Source organism: Plodia interpunctella, chromosome 10, assembly GCF_027563975.2.
Source record: "Plodia interpunctella isolate USDA-ARS_2022_Savannah chromosome 10, ilPloInte3.2, whole genome shotgun sequence".
In the NCBI taxonomy this organism is placed as follows: domain Eukaryota; kingdom Metazoa; phylum Arthropoda; class Insecta; order Lepidoptera; family Pyralidae; genus Plodia; species Plodia interpunctella.
In genome coordinates this window covers 5,160,450-5,176,226 of record NC_071303.1, presented here as the reverse complement: position 1 = coordinate 5,176,226, position 15,777 = coordinate 5,160,450, and the positions used below count along the sequence as shown (strand labels likewise).

Sequence of the window (15,777 nt, the reverse complement as noted above, 5' to 3'; positions counted from 1 at the left end):
ATCCAATGAGAACGGGCATAATTCGGTGAAGTCAAAAAGATATAACGACTACGAATAAAGAAACCAACCATATTGTACTTAATATAAAGTAGAAGTTAGCAAGTGGATGGCGATAACAGCCGGAATTCTATCTGCGTGCTTAAGTCGTTACTGTTGTCTTAGTTATGCTATTCGATGATAGAAGACACTAAATAATATGTCCATTATACACCTTATTTAAATGTGTTTAAGGTTGAGGATTATCATTCGCTCACTCATTTTTTCTAGAACTGTGCTTGCTACTCAAATAGATGGTGCGGTTACGTGTGGTGTAACTCAACGCGAGATGGCGCGTACGGATCAAGCGTTATACTACTTTAGATTTTATCACAATGGTATACAAGTAATTTTTATATTCACACTAATATTTTTTTCGAGTTAATAAATAAAATATGCCCTATATTACGCAAAGCTCAGCGCAGTACTGGTACAACTAAGGTATACAAACATTGCCAATGGAGGTAAAAAGCGCCAATTTTCAATATTATTGCAGATTTACGACCAAAAATATCTTCTACGCGACCATGGTGCGAGTTTGAAGGACAAAGGATTAGTGGATTTAGTGGATTTTCCTGAAAATAATAAAACTACCTATTTCAGGTTATGTTCTGCATTATTTGGTCAACTGTGGAATTATGTAATCTGTGGTCCTGTACTCTGGCGGGATAAATGTGTAGTAATACTCCCTATTTTAGATTTATTACCGAAATATAAAATAATGGTATTCAAAGTAAATAGCGACATACCGATGATAGGAAATACCTGATCGTAATATGTTCTTAGTACCACACTCTAGAACAAACTGTCGAGTCATTTTGTGTTTTTAATCGAACACGCCGGATACAGATGTCACAAAGCATTAGTAACCACGAAGCAATTGTGTGTGGACTGAGTCGAGTTAAAAGTCTCCCTAGACTTAACTTTGGCACGCGCGCCCCGCATACACGTCCCTTCCACGTGAAGTTGATTATTTTGTGATACTATCGATAGTCTTCTCATCGTAACAGTTGATACTATCGATAGTATTGCTCTTTATCAATAGTTATTGCTCCAAAATAGCTATCGATACTTGACTATCGTATCGAGCGGCAAGACCAATGGGCAACACTAAAGTGCTTCAATTAAGTCAGCACAGAGTACATTTGCAAGTCAGTCAGTCAGTCCTATATGGTTTTACCTAGATTTCATTAATATTATATCTAGGTATTGTACTCTTCGTTTGTGATATATTTACAATTTTATTTCAATATGAAAATAATCCATAAAATAAACACTTGAACAAATAAATAAGCAATGGATGTAATAAAGAAAATGGATCTTGGAGATGCAACATCGGATAATTTGTACCCTGCTCTTTTTCAATGTTTCACAATAATAGTTTGTGGGTATGTAAATTATGTATAATTTAAACCAAATAAGTATAATATTATCCCGAACTATCGACGGCTATATATTATTCTTGGCATAGTTTTTGGAATGGACCCGTTTGATACAAAGAACAAATTCTACTACGAAAGGGAATATCAAATGTTTATGAATTATTTCAACAAAATCTCTTTCTATATATATATTAAAGCAAATTTTATTTAAGTATGTTGTATATGGTTGTTTAGTACTAGGTTGTATTTTGATCAATAAATATAAATAAATATATTAGGACAAATCATACAGATTGAGCTAGTTCCAAAGTAAATTCGAGACTTGTGTTATGGGAGACCAAGACCCGGGCCAATCAGAAAAAGATCATTTTCCATCATGACCCAACTGGGGATTGAACCCAGGACCTTTTGGTTCAGAGGCAAGCACTTTACCACTGCTCCACCGAGGTCATCGGATCATTACCATATTGCAGAGATAATCTGTTGTACTTGCTCGTTTTTTTAAAATAACTTACTATATTCTTATTAATTTTATTTTAGGTATATAGCTGGCCGTCTTAACATAGTCTCCTCAACAGAGTCAAAGGGCATTGCTACTTTTGTAGGCACATTTGCCCTGCCCTCCCTAATATTCCTATCACTGGCTCGGCTTGATTTCACTACTGTAAATTGGACATTTTTACTTGCTATCCTGTTGGCTAAAGGTCTTATATTTTTTGCTGTAATTGTTGTTACATTATTTGTATCAAAACCTATTAATTTAGGGAGAGCAGGCATTTTTGCAATATTTTGCACACAAAGCAATGATTTTGCCCTTGGATATCCTATAAGTAAGTACATTCATTATTATAGTAAAATTTAGTTATTATTGTAAAACTAAACTACTAGTTACTTTAGACTAGTTTACTTTTTGCTTTAAATTGTTTCCTTTCACATATCTATTTGGTGGGCTGGAAGAAATCCTTTTCTGGGATAACTTCACCTTTGTATACATTTCTTTTTTTTACTTTGTTTCTTTGTGCTATAAAGAGTTTATACTAAGAAAGAAGAGAGTATCATTTAGTATGGAGAGTTTGTATGAGTCCAAAAATGTGTAATTTTATTTTTTTCATACCTTTGTAAGTATTGATAGTAATTAATTAATTAACACAGTAATTTTTTCACTTGTGTTTCTAATAATTATATAATAATACATACAAGGGCCTTCAAATAGTCATAAACATTAAAACTTGTCATCTACCCTAAGGTAGTTATTGACATTCTGTAATTTCTGGATTTATTCACTAAAATAAGTCAAATATTAAGAAAGCATGCATGGAGCTGAAAGTATAAAAAATGTGAACTAAAATATTTTTTTCTGTTTCTGTTCCTATCTATAAAATGTTTGTTTCTGTTCCTATCTTCTGAATTGGTGTAAAAAGTGTGTTGTTACAATATGTTTTTTTCAGTCAATGCAATATATAAAAATACTCATCCCGAATATGCCCTATATCTATACTTAATGGCTCCAATATCATTGGCAATATTAAACCCTGTTGCATTTGTTCTAATGGAAATAAATAAACAAAAAGAGGCTGCTCAGGCAATCACTGATGCAACCAGAAACAAAGATGTTTGCAAGCTCAAGCTGTTGCAGCAAATTGTGAAAGGAATTGCATATAATCCTGTTCTAGTCATGACTGTCCTGGGAATTGTAGGTAATATTGTGTTTAAACATCAGCTGTCCATTTACATTGAAGGCTTATTACAGGTAAGTACTTATTATATTAATTGGCTACTTTACTGGGTAAAAAATAAATACATGAAATCATTAAAATAACCAAACACAATACGTAAATGTCACTTTAATTGATCAGTTTTATTTACTATTTTTGATCTCATTGAAGTATATTAGAAATACATTTGGATGAAAAGGTGAAAGTTGTTACGCAAATCACTGTTTCATAATTTATGTTTTTGACATTAGAAAAAAAGTATCTGATTTGACTAGTCAGAAAGTAGTGGCCAATTTATGCAAAAAAAATATTATCAAATCTCTTATGCTTGTCCAAGGAATTCACTGTAATATTTTAATCTTTCAGGTATTTGGACAATCTTTCTCTGCATCAGCTCTTTTCTTACTTGGTCTGCGAATGGTTGGACAGATACACCGTCTCAGAGGTCCGGCATTAGTTTTGCCATGTATTTTGATTATGGTTAAATTGTAAGTAGTTTATTTATTATCATACATAACAGACACACTATTGCTAAACAAAAAGTAAAAAACAGGGATTTATAATCTAGGTTGCATTCCACAAAAATGTGTGTACATTAGTAGAACTAATAAGAATAGAATATTAACATTATGTCTAAAACAATGTGTAAAAACTGGAGTAACAAAAATAGAACATCATACCGAGAGTCCAAGCGCTATGGCCCAGACTGTCGGCTAGTGGTACAATATATCTTTAATCAATTTAATATACAAGGACAATTTAGGCAGAAAAACGTCAAAGGTTTGGTTGCCTTTGGCGATTTCATTGCACTGACGAGCCATCCTGACCAGGGGGTTGTAAAAGGAGGTATTGTTCTGATACACTTGCAAAGCAAAAAGTCCAATTTGATTTGCTCTACGAGCACTATATCTGATATTAAATGTTATTTGAGTTAGTAAGTTAGGGACGTCTAATATTGAGTGAATTATTTTATAAATATAAATGAAATCAAAATATTTTCGTCGTGTTTCTAATTTTTGTACATTAAATTTAATGAGACGTGTTTCATAATCAGGAATAATTCGCCTCAATTGTAGACGGTTGCATAAAATACGTAGGCATTTACGCTGTACTCTATATTATAGATATGAACTTGGTAGTGCAGAGACCATATTGGACTACCGTATTCTAAAACGCTTCTGACGAGTGTGTAGAAAAGGTAAAGAAAAGAACGAGTGCCTGTGAAGTCTTTAGTAGTTCTAAAAATAAAACCAAGAAGTTGATTTGCTTTTCCTGCTATGTGGTAGTAATGTTTGCAAAATGTTAGTTTATTATCAAAAATAACTCCGAGATCTCTGGCAACATGTAACCTCTTCAAGGTCTGACCGTCAATGCTGTAATCATTAACGATCCCATGACGCTTGTTAGTGAACATGATGACAAAACAATTGTCAATATTAAGGTACATTAAGTTAGTTCTGCACCAATTAGAAACAGCGGTTAAGTCTTTTTGTAAAAGATTACAGTCATCTAAAGAGTTTATTGTTTTAAATATTTTCAAGTCCTCAGCGTATAATATTTCACATGATCTGTCCTTTATGAGATCATTAATGAAGACAACAAATAACAACTGCCCCAAATGTGATCCTTGAGGCACACCTGATGTCGATATGTCAGTGGGAGATGAAGTGTATCCTCTCAAAGCTACCAACTGACTTCTTTTATTCAAATAGGACATCAACCAGCGAAGAAGATTACCGTGAATACCATAGTTATTGTAGTAATCCCGCATCAGTATAATTTTAACTGAATATGATGAACACATATTGTTTCTATGTTGTTCCAGGATAATTTTACCTGTGGTCATGAGGGAGTGTGTTAGTATTCTCAATTCGGGGGCCAATGAATCGGAGACACTTTCTTTGTCAACCTATGCATTTCTGTATGGAACAATTCCAACTGCACCGGCTGTGTTTGTGTTTTCCAATCTTTATCAATTGGAAATGGATTTGGTATGTCCTTAGTTTTTCCTCTCTAATTAGTTACCAGGCTATTTATATGTTGCATATATGGTGGTGGATTATTAGTATACTCAAGTATATTTTAGTTCAGCAAAATTTCTGCTTCATTCATCAATTTCATAAGAATTTGGCTTTGCTAGAATCGGCGCATGTTTGTTGATGTTATGAAATCAAATTTTTTTAGATGGCGTCCTCAATGGTGATCTGCACATTCATATCTGGCCCTCTGATGTTCCTCTCGGCACAAGTGATATCGATTAACAAGGATTATGCGGAACAACTGAAGAGATTTGGTTTTGACCTGTCCATTGTGGCTTTGATTGCAACATTGTGGGTTCTAATTGTCTTCACAGTTACAAAGAAATATAAACGGATGCCTCACAAGTTGACTCTTTGTCTTCTTGTGTCCCAGGTAAGCAGATAATATAAGAAACAATCATACAGATATGTCAAAAAGGCCAATTCGGCTGTTAGGTCAGTCAGTCACAGAAACATCCATAGTTTATTTACAATGTGTGTAATCAAATCTTGCAATGACTTAAAGACTTTGTGCATGTAGAATTCGTTTTAAATCCTAACTAATATTATAAATGCTCAAGTAAGTTTCTTACCTCTTCACGCTCTATCTATTCAACCTCTTCTTGAAATTTTGCATAGATGTAGTGTATAGTATGGAGATGGACATAGGGGTACTTTTCATCCCGGAAAAATAAATGTTCCCGTGGAAAATGCACGCGGGCGAAGCCGCGTTAACAGCTAGTAATTTTTAATTATTTTTACAGATTTTGCTGGCAATAAGTGTGATTTGGGGTGGTCCTCTTATCAACTATACACCCTCATGGCAAAATACAATTCAAGAGTCTCTCAGGACATTCAGCATGTATTCATGCCTGCTATGGACTTCCATGCTCTCTGTTGGTATTCTCATGTTAGAGGTAAATAAACGATATTTCTATCTCTTTATTTTTAAAGCTGTTATGTATGTTAGGCTTTGTTATTACGACAACTCTAGTTATTAACACTGCAAAATAGCGACAGCAATATTACCTCTGTATATTATATATCAATATAGATATTTATCATCAGGTGGGCAAGTTGAAATCAGTCTCCTTTCTTCCATGAGGATGACATAACCATACTCATCACTTTTTTCATCAATGCTCTCTGTTATGGGTGCTCATATTCCTTACAAAGGACATCCACAATCTGGTTGCAGTAAAAATATTTTAGTCCCAGAGTGGTAATATGTATATATATTTATTATTGTACTTGTAAATTGAATATTGTTTTGTCAGAGTCGTGGACCATGTTTCGTGGTGACCATATGGCCAGTGCTTGGCTTCGTGGCGTGGGGAGCCCCGGGCGTGATGGTCGCTATACTCCTGGCCACCAAACACAGCCCAGATTTGGATGGGAAAGCCACGGATGCTATTCGTCTTTGTCTATTGGTTTTCTGTCTAACTGGTAAGCGAAACGACGTGGACTCTGTCCTTCATGTTTTCAATTATATTGTTGAAAAGATAGCATACAATTTTGTAAATTTCTTTAGGGCTAAACACCTAGTTCACACGAGCAGGTATTGTAATAATATACAAGAATCGAATAATATTCGCTATCGGTAGATTACTGATATTTTAATGAGATTCCAGGTGTGTATGTACCTTTAGCTTTTGAGTTGTTTGCGGTTACATTAAAATGACGCAGACAAAGGCCACTTGTAGGAAGCCTTGCTTCTGGTCAGTGCTTCCTTATCTGTTCATGTAGCGATTCTGCGCCCTATGGCAAAATCGGCTGGCGATCATAAATTAATCAAGAATATTCAAAATGTAAAAGGTTTCTTTTTGCGCAGACTCACAATGAGAAATGTGACCTACACACAAGGAAGAGGTATTCCGGTTATATAACCACATTCAAATTGTTTCTACCCAATATATTTTATATTTACAGAACATAAGTTGTTATTATATCGCGATTAAGCGAATATTTTAATATTCAAAAATAAATGAGCGCAAAGGCTTGACTTATCGCAAAAGAAATTTCTTTAAGTCAACCTTTGGGTGGAAAGATAAAGAAGTGAAACAAGAGGGCACAGTAAATCTGATATCATTAAAATAAAAATATAGACAAACGTTATAGTATTTTTAAGAGATCTTATTATGTTACAGTATCAATCGGCTGTTTGATAGTGTACGTGCGGTTCCGCCGGCGTAGTGCACAGTTCGCCTCACTGTCGGCTGAGGTGTCAGGTTCGAGTCCACCCGACGAGTCGACTAGTCTGGTGGACAATATCGAGCCTACATCACACACACAGTCGCTTTCCAATGGTAATTATATTATTGTACGCATTAAATTCATTAATAGTTTTATTCCTCACGTCTGAGGGTCGTGGCCATTTTGTGGAATGTAATAAAAAGATTTCTAACACCCGGGCGCCGGTTGTTAGGGGGCAACAAAAAGCCGCTCGCAAACTTTAGACGATCATCACATTTGGATTCATGGCGCCTGGGTATTGATTGCGTATAGGTGCCATCAATACAAGTACGTGTGCAATGAATATCCTGACGCCATCTTAAGAAGGGGGCCAAGGTATTGATTGCACATGGGATAAAACCGCCCTTATTCGCCGGAAGAAAGTAGTGGTGTAGACCACTACTTTCTTCCGGCGAATAAGGGCATTGCACGTATATGATAAAAATTGGTATACCTACTCATTTGGCACGACTAGAATTCGATCCTGAGACTTTTTGGCTCACAAAGGATCATTATCCACTGGACTACCACGATTTAAACAACACTGGCCCTTGCCCGCGCCTTCGGATTTACCACGGTTACAATATTTTTTGCGGGATTAAATGACGTGAATACGACTTTACCGCATTCTTAACTGAACGTATATACCTATGTAACGAAATTTTCAGAAGATTAGTCGAGTTCTAAGTTTCGTCGTGAAAAGATGCAAAAAATATGTTTTCTGCATATAGGTACCCATACAATATTAGTTGACATGTGGGGGTACAATAGATATAATGTATTCTTTTAAACACAAATAATATATATATTTCTTTTTGTTTCATGCACTTTTAAAGAAGACCAAGGTAAATAATTTCTCTTATTCTCGTGAAATTTCTGCAGTTAATATCTGCTCTTTAGGAGCATAATACATTTTTATTGAACATAAAAAGTTAAATAAAATGGCACAACCACGGACCAACAACAAAGAGGACCTGATACATGAGCCGGTGCACAGCTACAATCAAATGTGTACAGGCGTGGCGAATAGGGACGAGGCTTATTTCAATTTCCGACCGACTGCGGAGCGTGAGACGTGACCTCCAGCAATTTTGTTGAAAAAAATATCTTTACTATAATAATTGTCTAAGTCTATTTTTATTAAAAAGGAAGTGTCGTGTGTCTCAGTGTTTTTATAGTACATATTTAAATAACTTTGAAAAATATTATTATCTTAAATTCGAACAACAGTATTATTGCATAATACCATTATTAGATGTATCGAATCATCTTAGTTCTGTTACTTGTCGATAGATATAGTTGATAATTGTATTAATTAGAAAGAAAAGCTATATAAGAAGAGCGGAGCCACTGCGGTGCTTCAGACCCAACCGCCCTGCTTATCGTCACACAAGTTTTGTTAGAAATCATATCGTATGCCGGGTCTTCTTTGTTGTTGGCCCTTGGGCACAACTTAGTTTTATACATTGAAAATCCTTGTTTTACATAATTATAAGCTTTTAACTAAGTAGTCCAAACTTTCTTGTGTATTGCAGGATGTTACGGGACCATAACGGCCACTCCATCGCCCAGTAAGAACACGAACGGCTGTTGTTCTGACGACCCCAACTGTGAGAACGGCTTGCCCTCATCTCACGACATTGAAGATCTAGGTGACAATGCCAAGTAAGTCACTACAAGTACTGTGTTCTAAAAGTCCCAAGTTCGAATTCTACTCGCCTGCCACATAAGTTTGTAAAGGTACCAATCTGACTCTGGCCACCTGTACAGACAACCTGTATACTTTGCAGGGAATGTGGCTGTCCTCCGTCGCAGCAGCAGCGCTGTCGCGCTCCGGACGAGCTGGAGCAGGCCGCACGGCTGGCGCTGCCGTCCGGTCGCGGCGAACAGCTGCTCAAACACACCGTGCTGCTCATCGTCTGCAGCCTCAGCATGTTCATTGTAAGTCCACAACTATAAGCGGTACTAATTATAGATAAACCGCACATAAATGTGTCTTCGACACCCCTACCGGCCCCTCCGCCCCTTCACTCCGCAGGCGAGGACTCATTTAAGCGGCTATAGTATAATTATTAGTCTCTTGTTTTATTTTACTTTAATTTATTATGATTATAACAAAAAATTACATTATTTTAAATAAAATTATATTATATTTTAATTAATAACACTTAACCTATTAAATCTCGCGCGGCCCGATGTGACGCGATCCTTTTGTTCAATTTTTGGGTGGTTCTCAGAGCGTTCGACCGCGACTGCCACGTTGTAATATTACAAATGCTAATGTAAGTTTGTTACATCTTCACGCTTTTACTGTTCTCCCAATAAGGAAATAAGATACATTTTGGTCCCGGAACATTTAATGTAACCGTAGGAAATTCAAGAGGGCGAAGCCGCGGGCTAAAGCTTATTATTTTATAAACGCGAAAGTCTGTCTTTCACACTTTCAGACTGGACCGATTTTGACGACATTTGAGAAGATACTTAAGGAACCGAGGTCAAACATAAGTTGCCGCATCAACTAGTTTAAAATATTTTTTTTCAAAAAAATTTCAGGGCATCACATATACAACATGGCGTATGATGTTGAAGGACGAGAGCGGGGTGTTCATAGAGATTGAGTTTCTGGACATCGTGGCCAACTATGGCCAGGGGCTTGTGCTTTTCGTCCTGTTTGGATTAGACCCGGAAGAAATTTTGGTTCCCACAGTTAGATATATCAAGAAGATATGGTAAGTTGAAATCAAAGTTTATCCAATCCCCGTAATCATAAATAGTTATGTTCTGTCCCATTCTATCAATGTCAAATATTGTAAAGTTCAGTAGATAGATGAACAAGAGATAATACCTATAGTTTCAATACTGTCTGTAATAATATTTAACATTGTCAATGTTTTGAGAAAATTCGCTTTTACGCGTGAGATGGAAACACTTTCAAAAGTTAGGTACCTACTTTTGAAAGTTTTTCAAAAATTTGGATATATTTGGATTCAGTAAATGTATTTTAGGCATGGAGCTGATACTGTAGTCCTCCCTTCGGTGGAAGACTTGAGTTTTGAAACTAAACATGTGTGCGACCAATTCATAACACACCATTTGGAACGATGCAAGGCAGCTATTGCTAAGGATACAAGGTAATTAATGATGCTTACAGTACATTATAGTGCTGTGTTGTAAATATGAACATTTTAAACTAGCTCAACTCATATAATAAAAATTATAAACAAATAATGTATGATCCGGAGATAAATAAGAAACCACTGCCATTTTCAATTTCCACTTTATAGATTATGAATTATCAGTTTTTGATTACACATTTACTAGCTGCGCCCCGTGAATTCACTCCCGTGGGAATTTCGGGATAAAAAGTACGTACTTTACGTGTTATTCCAGGTTAGTTTCTACCTGTGTACCAAATTTCATAACAATCGGTCCAGTAGATAATGCTTGAAGAGGTAATAAACTTTCTTTCTCATTTGTAATATTAGCAGGGATGTTGGGATTAATATGCTAACTAATAGGCTATCGGAAGCCGTATATACTTTTTACCACTGATCATATCCGTTCTATAAATAAGTTAGAGAGTGCGAGCGCGGCCCTATAAATTTCTTCAGAATGCACACGAAGTGAACCTTCTCAAAGAGAGTAGGCGTAGAGATGAAGTAGGGATTTTTAGTATTAAAAAAATGTACGGAGGGTCGGTCGGACGCGTCGCAGATGGCGCATGCGGCGCTACCGCGGCGTGTTCCGCGGCGCGTGCCTGGCGCGCTGGCTGCAGCACTGCGGCCTCGCGCGCGACCCGCGCGACGCCGTGCGCTATGCCCGCCATCTGCTGGACGGCCGCCTCATCGCGCACATCAACAACCAACACCACTTCACCGACTCCCAGCTGCTCTACACGTTCACATGAATTTTTTTCCACACTGACTTTTGTATCGCTAGCGAATTTTTGTCTACGTGATCCCGGTATGAAAGTGTATGAAAGTAACCCCGGAATTGCGTAATAAAATCAATCGTAATAAAACCCTTACACAATCAAATATCTAAATTGAGGAAAATGTATGGATCACCTGATTATTTTTTCGCGATTTCGGGGTGAGTCCTATTACGAAAAGTTGTTCAGTATCATGTACTGAGCATGTAGAAAAAAAAATCGCTAGTGATTAAAATGTCACCCAATAAATACAAGATTTTACCATACAAATTACCAGGCTTCTTAGAGCATGCCGTTACACACTATCGCCGAATTTAAGACAGATGCCAACGCAATTACGTAGGACGTGTTTCTATTTAAGCTTTTAAAATCGCAAAGAAAATAATCTATTTCCCGATAGTGTATAAGCGACATTACACTACACGATCATAATGTATTCCGATTCCATAGCACATAGTTATTCTTCTTGTCTTTAGAAATAAAAACAAAAAAACGGTAACAGAGGGGTAACAAACGGGAAATTTAACTTCATCATATCTTTCGTGTTGCTGATACAAAAAAGGAGAAATAAGTATTATACACAAGAAAAAATTGACCCTTTGTCCCTCACCGTACACCCAGTTTTTCAATATCCGATCTACCCCTTTGTATATAATGTTGCATGGAAATCTTCCATCTCATTTAGGTACACTAGCTCCTCATATTTAGTTTTGTCTGTGATTTTACACTAAATGATTGCTTTACATTGTATTCTAGTTCCATCTAACAAAGTAGTCTACTTCTGTTCTTAGTAAAAACTAGTTTTTATTGAAATATTACTTAGGTATTTTTACTTTATGCCAAAAAATGACAATGCGTGTAAATCTAATATAGCAAGAATAGACTGATAAAAGAAGAATAGATGGATGATAGAAGATTATAATTTTAAATCATATTGTAAGTAAAAAATGTTATAAAACTACAGATGTGTAATCTGTATTAGTATGTCACATGTTGGACCTATTGTTTTTAATAAGAATCAGTTTTTTATGAATGTAATGTAAATAATTTTATTATTGGCTATTATCTAAAATAATAATTAATCCATGTTTTAGACTTCTACACCATTTCCGATAAATCAAATAATCTTTTTTCATATGAGTATTTTCCTATTTTTATATAATATAAAGAACAAGGATATATAACATCAATGATTTTATATATTTTTTAAATATCAACGACATTATATCAGTGGATTTATTATAATTTAACATGGTTGTTATTTTTAATATGTTTTTTGTATTTTTTTTTATACAAACGTGGATCCATTTCCACTTTTGTATAAAAAAATACAAAAAAACATACATACTTAGTGACGCACATAAGTGGGAAGTGTTTCTACAAATCACATCTTTTGCCGCTTAATAATGTATTGGTACAAGTCAAAGAGGTGCTGAAGTTGACCAATATTATGTTGATTTGCATGTGATGCAAATTGCTTTGGTACTTAGTAAGATCATTAGTTCATTTAAACTAATGTACTATTGAATGTCTTAAAACTCTTTTAAAATCAATACGAATGTAAAATCTACATAAAATCTATTTTGTCTTTGGTGTTGGCAAAAATCGACATAACACAATATGTGATCTCATACTTATTATATGATGCCATATACAGGTAATAGGTACTTTATTATATACTGTGATCTGAAAGCAAGTTGCTTTATTTCATTGCTTCATTATGTAGGTAATTTATTATTTGATAATCAATTTTAGTGAATGATTTTATTGTGATGTTGGCTGTTATAACTATATTATTTAATAATTAGAATATAAGTAATACATTATTCATATATTGTCACAAAAGTGTGCTATAAAATGTATTGTCTTAATAAATACATTAATTGAACAAGTATATATTGTATATTTCGTTTGAGCAAAATAAAATGTAAAAAAATATATTGTTGTTGCATAGCAAATATTGTTTTTTTAACCACCTAATGGGTGGGTCCATATTTAAGTGTAATGGAACCTTAACAAGTCTCTCAATTTAATTCATTTCTTGAAATTCAAATTGTACTAGGTATACAGTTTTCTTAGCAAGCTAAGAGACATCACTACATACATAGTAAAAAAAACACAAAGGCGCTTCCCGTTGTCTGTCCCTATGTATGCTTAGATATTTAAAACTGTGTAACATATATTAGAGGGGTTTTTGAAATCTATAAGCTATAAGGTGCTAATGCTTACAAGGTGTACTTGACAGTGCTTGACAAGGCGTACTTGACTCCAAGAAACGTGCTTGGAACTTCATGAAATTATATAGATCAAAGTACCTAGGTACAACTTTTTTATGTACTGTTCACATCAGATAATTTTTTTCTATTCAAATTCAAATTAAAATCATTTATTCAGAAATTAGACCTTCACAGGCACTTTTTCTCATTAATCTTTATATTTATAGTTATTTCTCACAAGCTACAAACTACTGGCATTTCGAAACGACCACTGCTGAGAAGAAATGCCGAAAGAAACTCATTTGAACAGTGTTGGTCCCTATCATGCCAGATCGGCTTACCATTATTGTTTCTTACAATGTTTTTTTTTCTTTCTAATAATATATAAAAGTACATAATGTACATAGTCAAAAGGTATATCAAAACAGGTTATGATTATACCATAATATTGGCTTACCTAGGCTATTGGTATTCATTTTGTAAAGTATGTATTAATTTGCAGCAATAAAATATGGACTTAGCACTATAACAGCTATACTTCATATCAATTTCAGTACATACCTATTCATAAAACACGTTTTGGGCTGACTTACTAAAATGTTGTCTAAAATGTTTCCATCATGGGATTAGGAGTATCTTTATGCAATGACAAGTTAATTTTGGCATTATTAGGTACAGGTATTAACAAGCAACTACAGTTGTATTTAAAATATTTATTCATCATTTTCTTGTTCTCTGTCATCATCATCATCATCATCCCCGTCATCTTGCTCAGGAGCTTCCCACCAAGTCAGTAGACCTAAACCTGGTTCATTAATTCCAGCAACCAGTCTGTAAGGTGCTACTGTTTGTACTGCACACTCTGACCCAGGAGGTCCGGTGGGCAAACTTTCTTCAAAAGCTTCACTTGTCACTCGAAATCGAATTGATTCACCTGCATAGTTTTAGCAATATATATGAAAAATTATCACAAATTTCTATTAACAAAAAAACCATTAAAGTTATCAAAGATGTATTTATTACCTATGTTGAAATCAAAATACTGAGTCGAGGTCAAAACACAAGGTATTGTTTTCTACTTTTGCTATATTGTATAATTATTGTTAGAAATTTAAGACCAAGTAATTTTTTAACACACCTGAATCCATAAACAAATCATGTTTTTCTCCATCTTCCTTTGGGTACTCCCAAACCCAAGCCTGATCATTTTCATCAAACCGAGATGGATGTTGCAGTGCATTCACTGGTATTAGTATGTCGTCAAAGAATCCCAAAGTAACTGAAAACAAAATGAAAACAATTTATTCCAGTTCTTGTGATCAATAATATGTAAGTACTTAGTATAACTTTCATTTTCTGAAGAAAATTATTACCATGTACACCTTCTCTACTGCAACTTCTAATTTTTCCTATGAGAATTTCTTCAACTACAGGTCTGAATACAATGTATCTGAATTTGACTTCAGTGTGTGAAGAACCGTCTCCAGGGTATATATACGAATGGCCAATGTGAGTGATATCAAATAGAGCTATGCACAAACCTACATTTAAAACTACCTGAAAAAGAAAAAGAAAAAAGGAACTAATAATATGTATCAATGCACCTATATTGAACATTTTTGGAGGTTAAAAATTTGTTTACCAACTTTATTTGCTAGTTTCGTATTCAGCAATGTGGTAATTGATTCTGTTAAACTTTGGTGAAAACGACTTGGCATAACCCTAATTACGTCTTTCATCTCGGCTAAAACGAACATTTTATTTAAACTGTAATCACAAATGATATAAATAAACTGAAAACCAACTAAAATCAAAACATTGCATTATTGTTTTTCGTTTGCGTGCGCCGCGTGCAGTGCAGTGCAGCAAGGTACAATGTAATAATGTTGCCTCTCGATCGATAGTTGACTATCAATAGCGTTGATAGACTATCGATAGTATGCTAAGATAGTATGAGAAAAAGCAGTACTATTGACAGTTATTAATAGTTTTGCATATATCGATACACGGTTTTGGTGCAATACTATTGCCGTTACTGCGGTATTTTGCACTCCCGGAATCCATTAGACAGAAGAGCCCCGAGTCGTACTTGTTTTAAGACTCTTGTGTACATATTCTACTTGTTGGTATCTTAAGTTGAAAATGAACTTTAAGTTTTGCTGCACACAGATAGTGTCGATAGACTTTCTTAGCAACAATACTATCAATTTAGACTATCGATACTCTGATAATTTCATGGAATTAGTA

General features: G+C 34.9%; 2 protein-coding genes across 4 annotated transcripts; one reads left to right on the top strand and one right to left on the bottom strand.

Annotated features, from left to right (window-relative positions):
• The first annotated feature begins 1,175 nt into the window (after nt 1-1,175).
• Nucleotides 1,176-13,272, top strand: anchor. Of its 2 annotated transcripts, XM_064436195.1 has the most exons (15): nt 1,176-1,424; nt 1,959-2,248; nt 2,867-3,168; nt 3,500-3,621; nt 4,959-5,124; nt 5,318-5,545; nt 5,916-6,068; nt 6,429-6,597; nt 7,299-7,457; nt 8,220-8,228; nt 8,919-9,048; nt 9,174-9,324; nt 9,937-10,112; nt 10,389-10,514; nt 11,098-13,272. In XM_064436195.1, exons 1-15 carry the CDS (start codon nt 1,333-1,335, stop codon nt 11,288-11,290), a joined length of 2,466 nt encoding a protein of 821 aa, XP_064292265.1. In that variant the 5' UTR covers nt 1,176-1,332; the 3' UTR covers nt 11,291-13,272. The 2 variants fall into 2 exon arrangements, with proteins under 2 accessions (XP_064292265.1, XP_053606460.1); XM_053750485.2 differs by lacking the exon at nt 8,220-8,228.
• Nucleotides 13,273-14,228: 956 nt separating this feature from the next.
• Nucleotides 14,229-15,704, bottom strand: Polr3H (RNA polymerase III subunit H). Of its 2 annotated transcripts, XM_053750486.2 has the most exons (4): nt 15,177-15,683; nt 14,904-15,087; nt 14,669-14,809; nt 14,229-14,464 (listed from the first exon to the last, which is right to left on the bottom strand). In XM_053750486.2, the coding sequence occupies exons 1-4, from the start codon at nt 15,285-15,287 to the stop codon at nt 14,244-14,246; spliced, it is 657 nt and encodes a 218-aa protein (XP_053606461.1). In that variant the 5' UTR covers nt 15,288-15,683; the 3' UTR covers nt 14,229-14,243. The 2 variants fall into 2 exon arrangements, with proteins under 2 accessions (XP_053606461.1, XP_064292266.1); XM_064436196.1 differs by lacking the exon at nt 14,904-15,087 and having other exon boundaries at nt 15,173-15,704.
• Between the last annotated feature and the right edge of the window lie 73 nt (nt 15,705-15,777).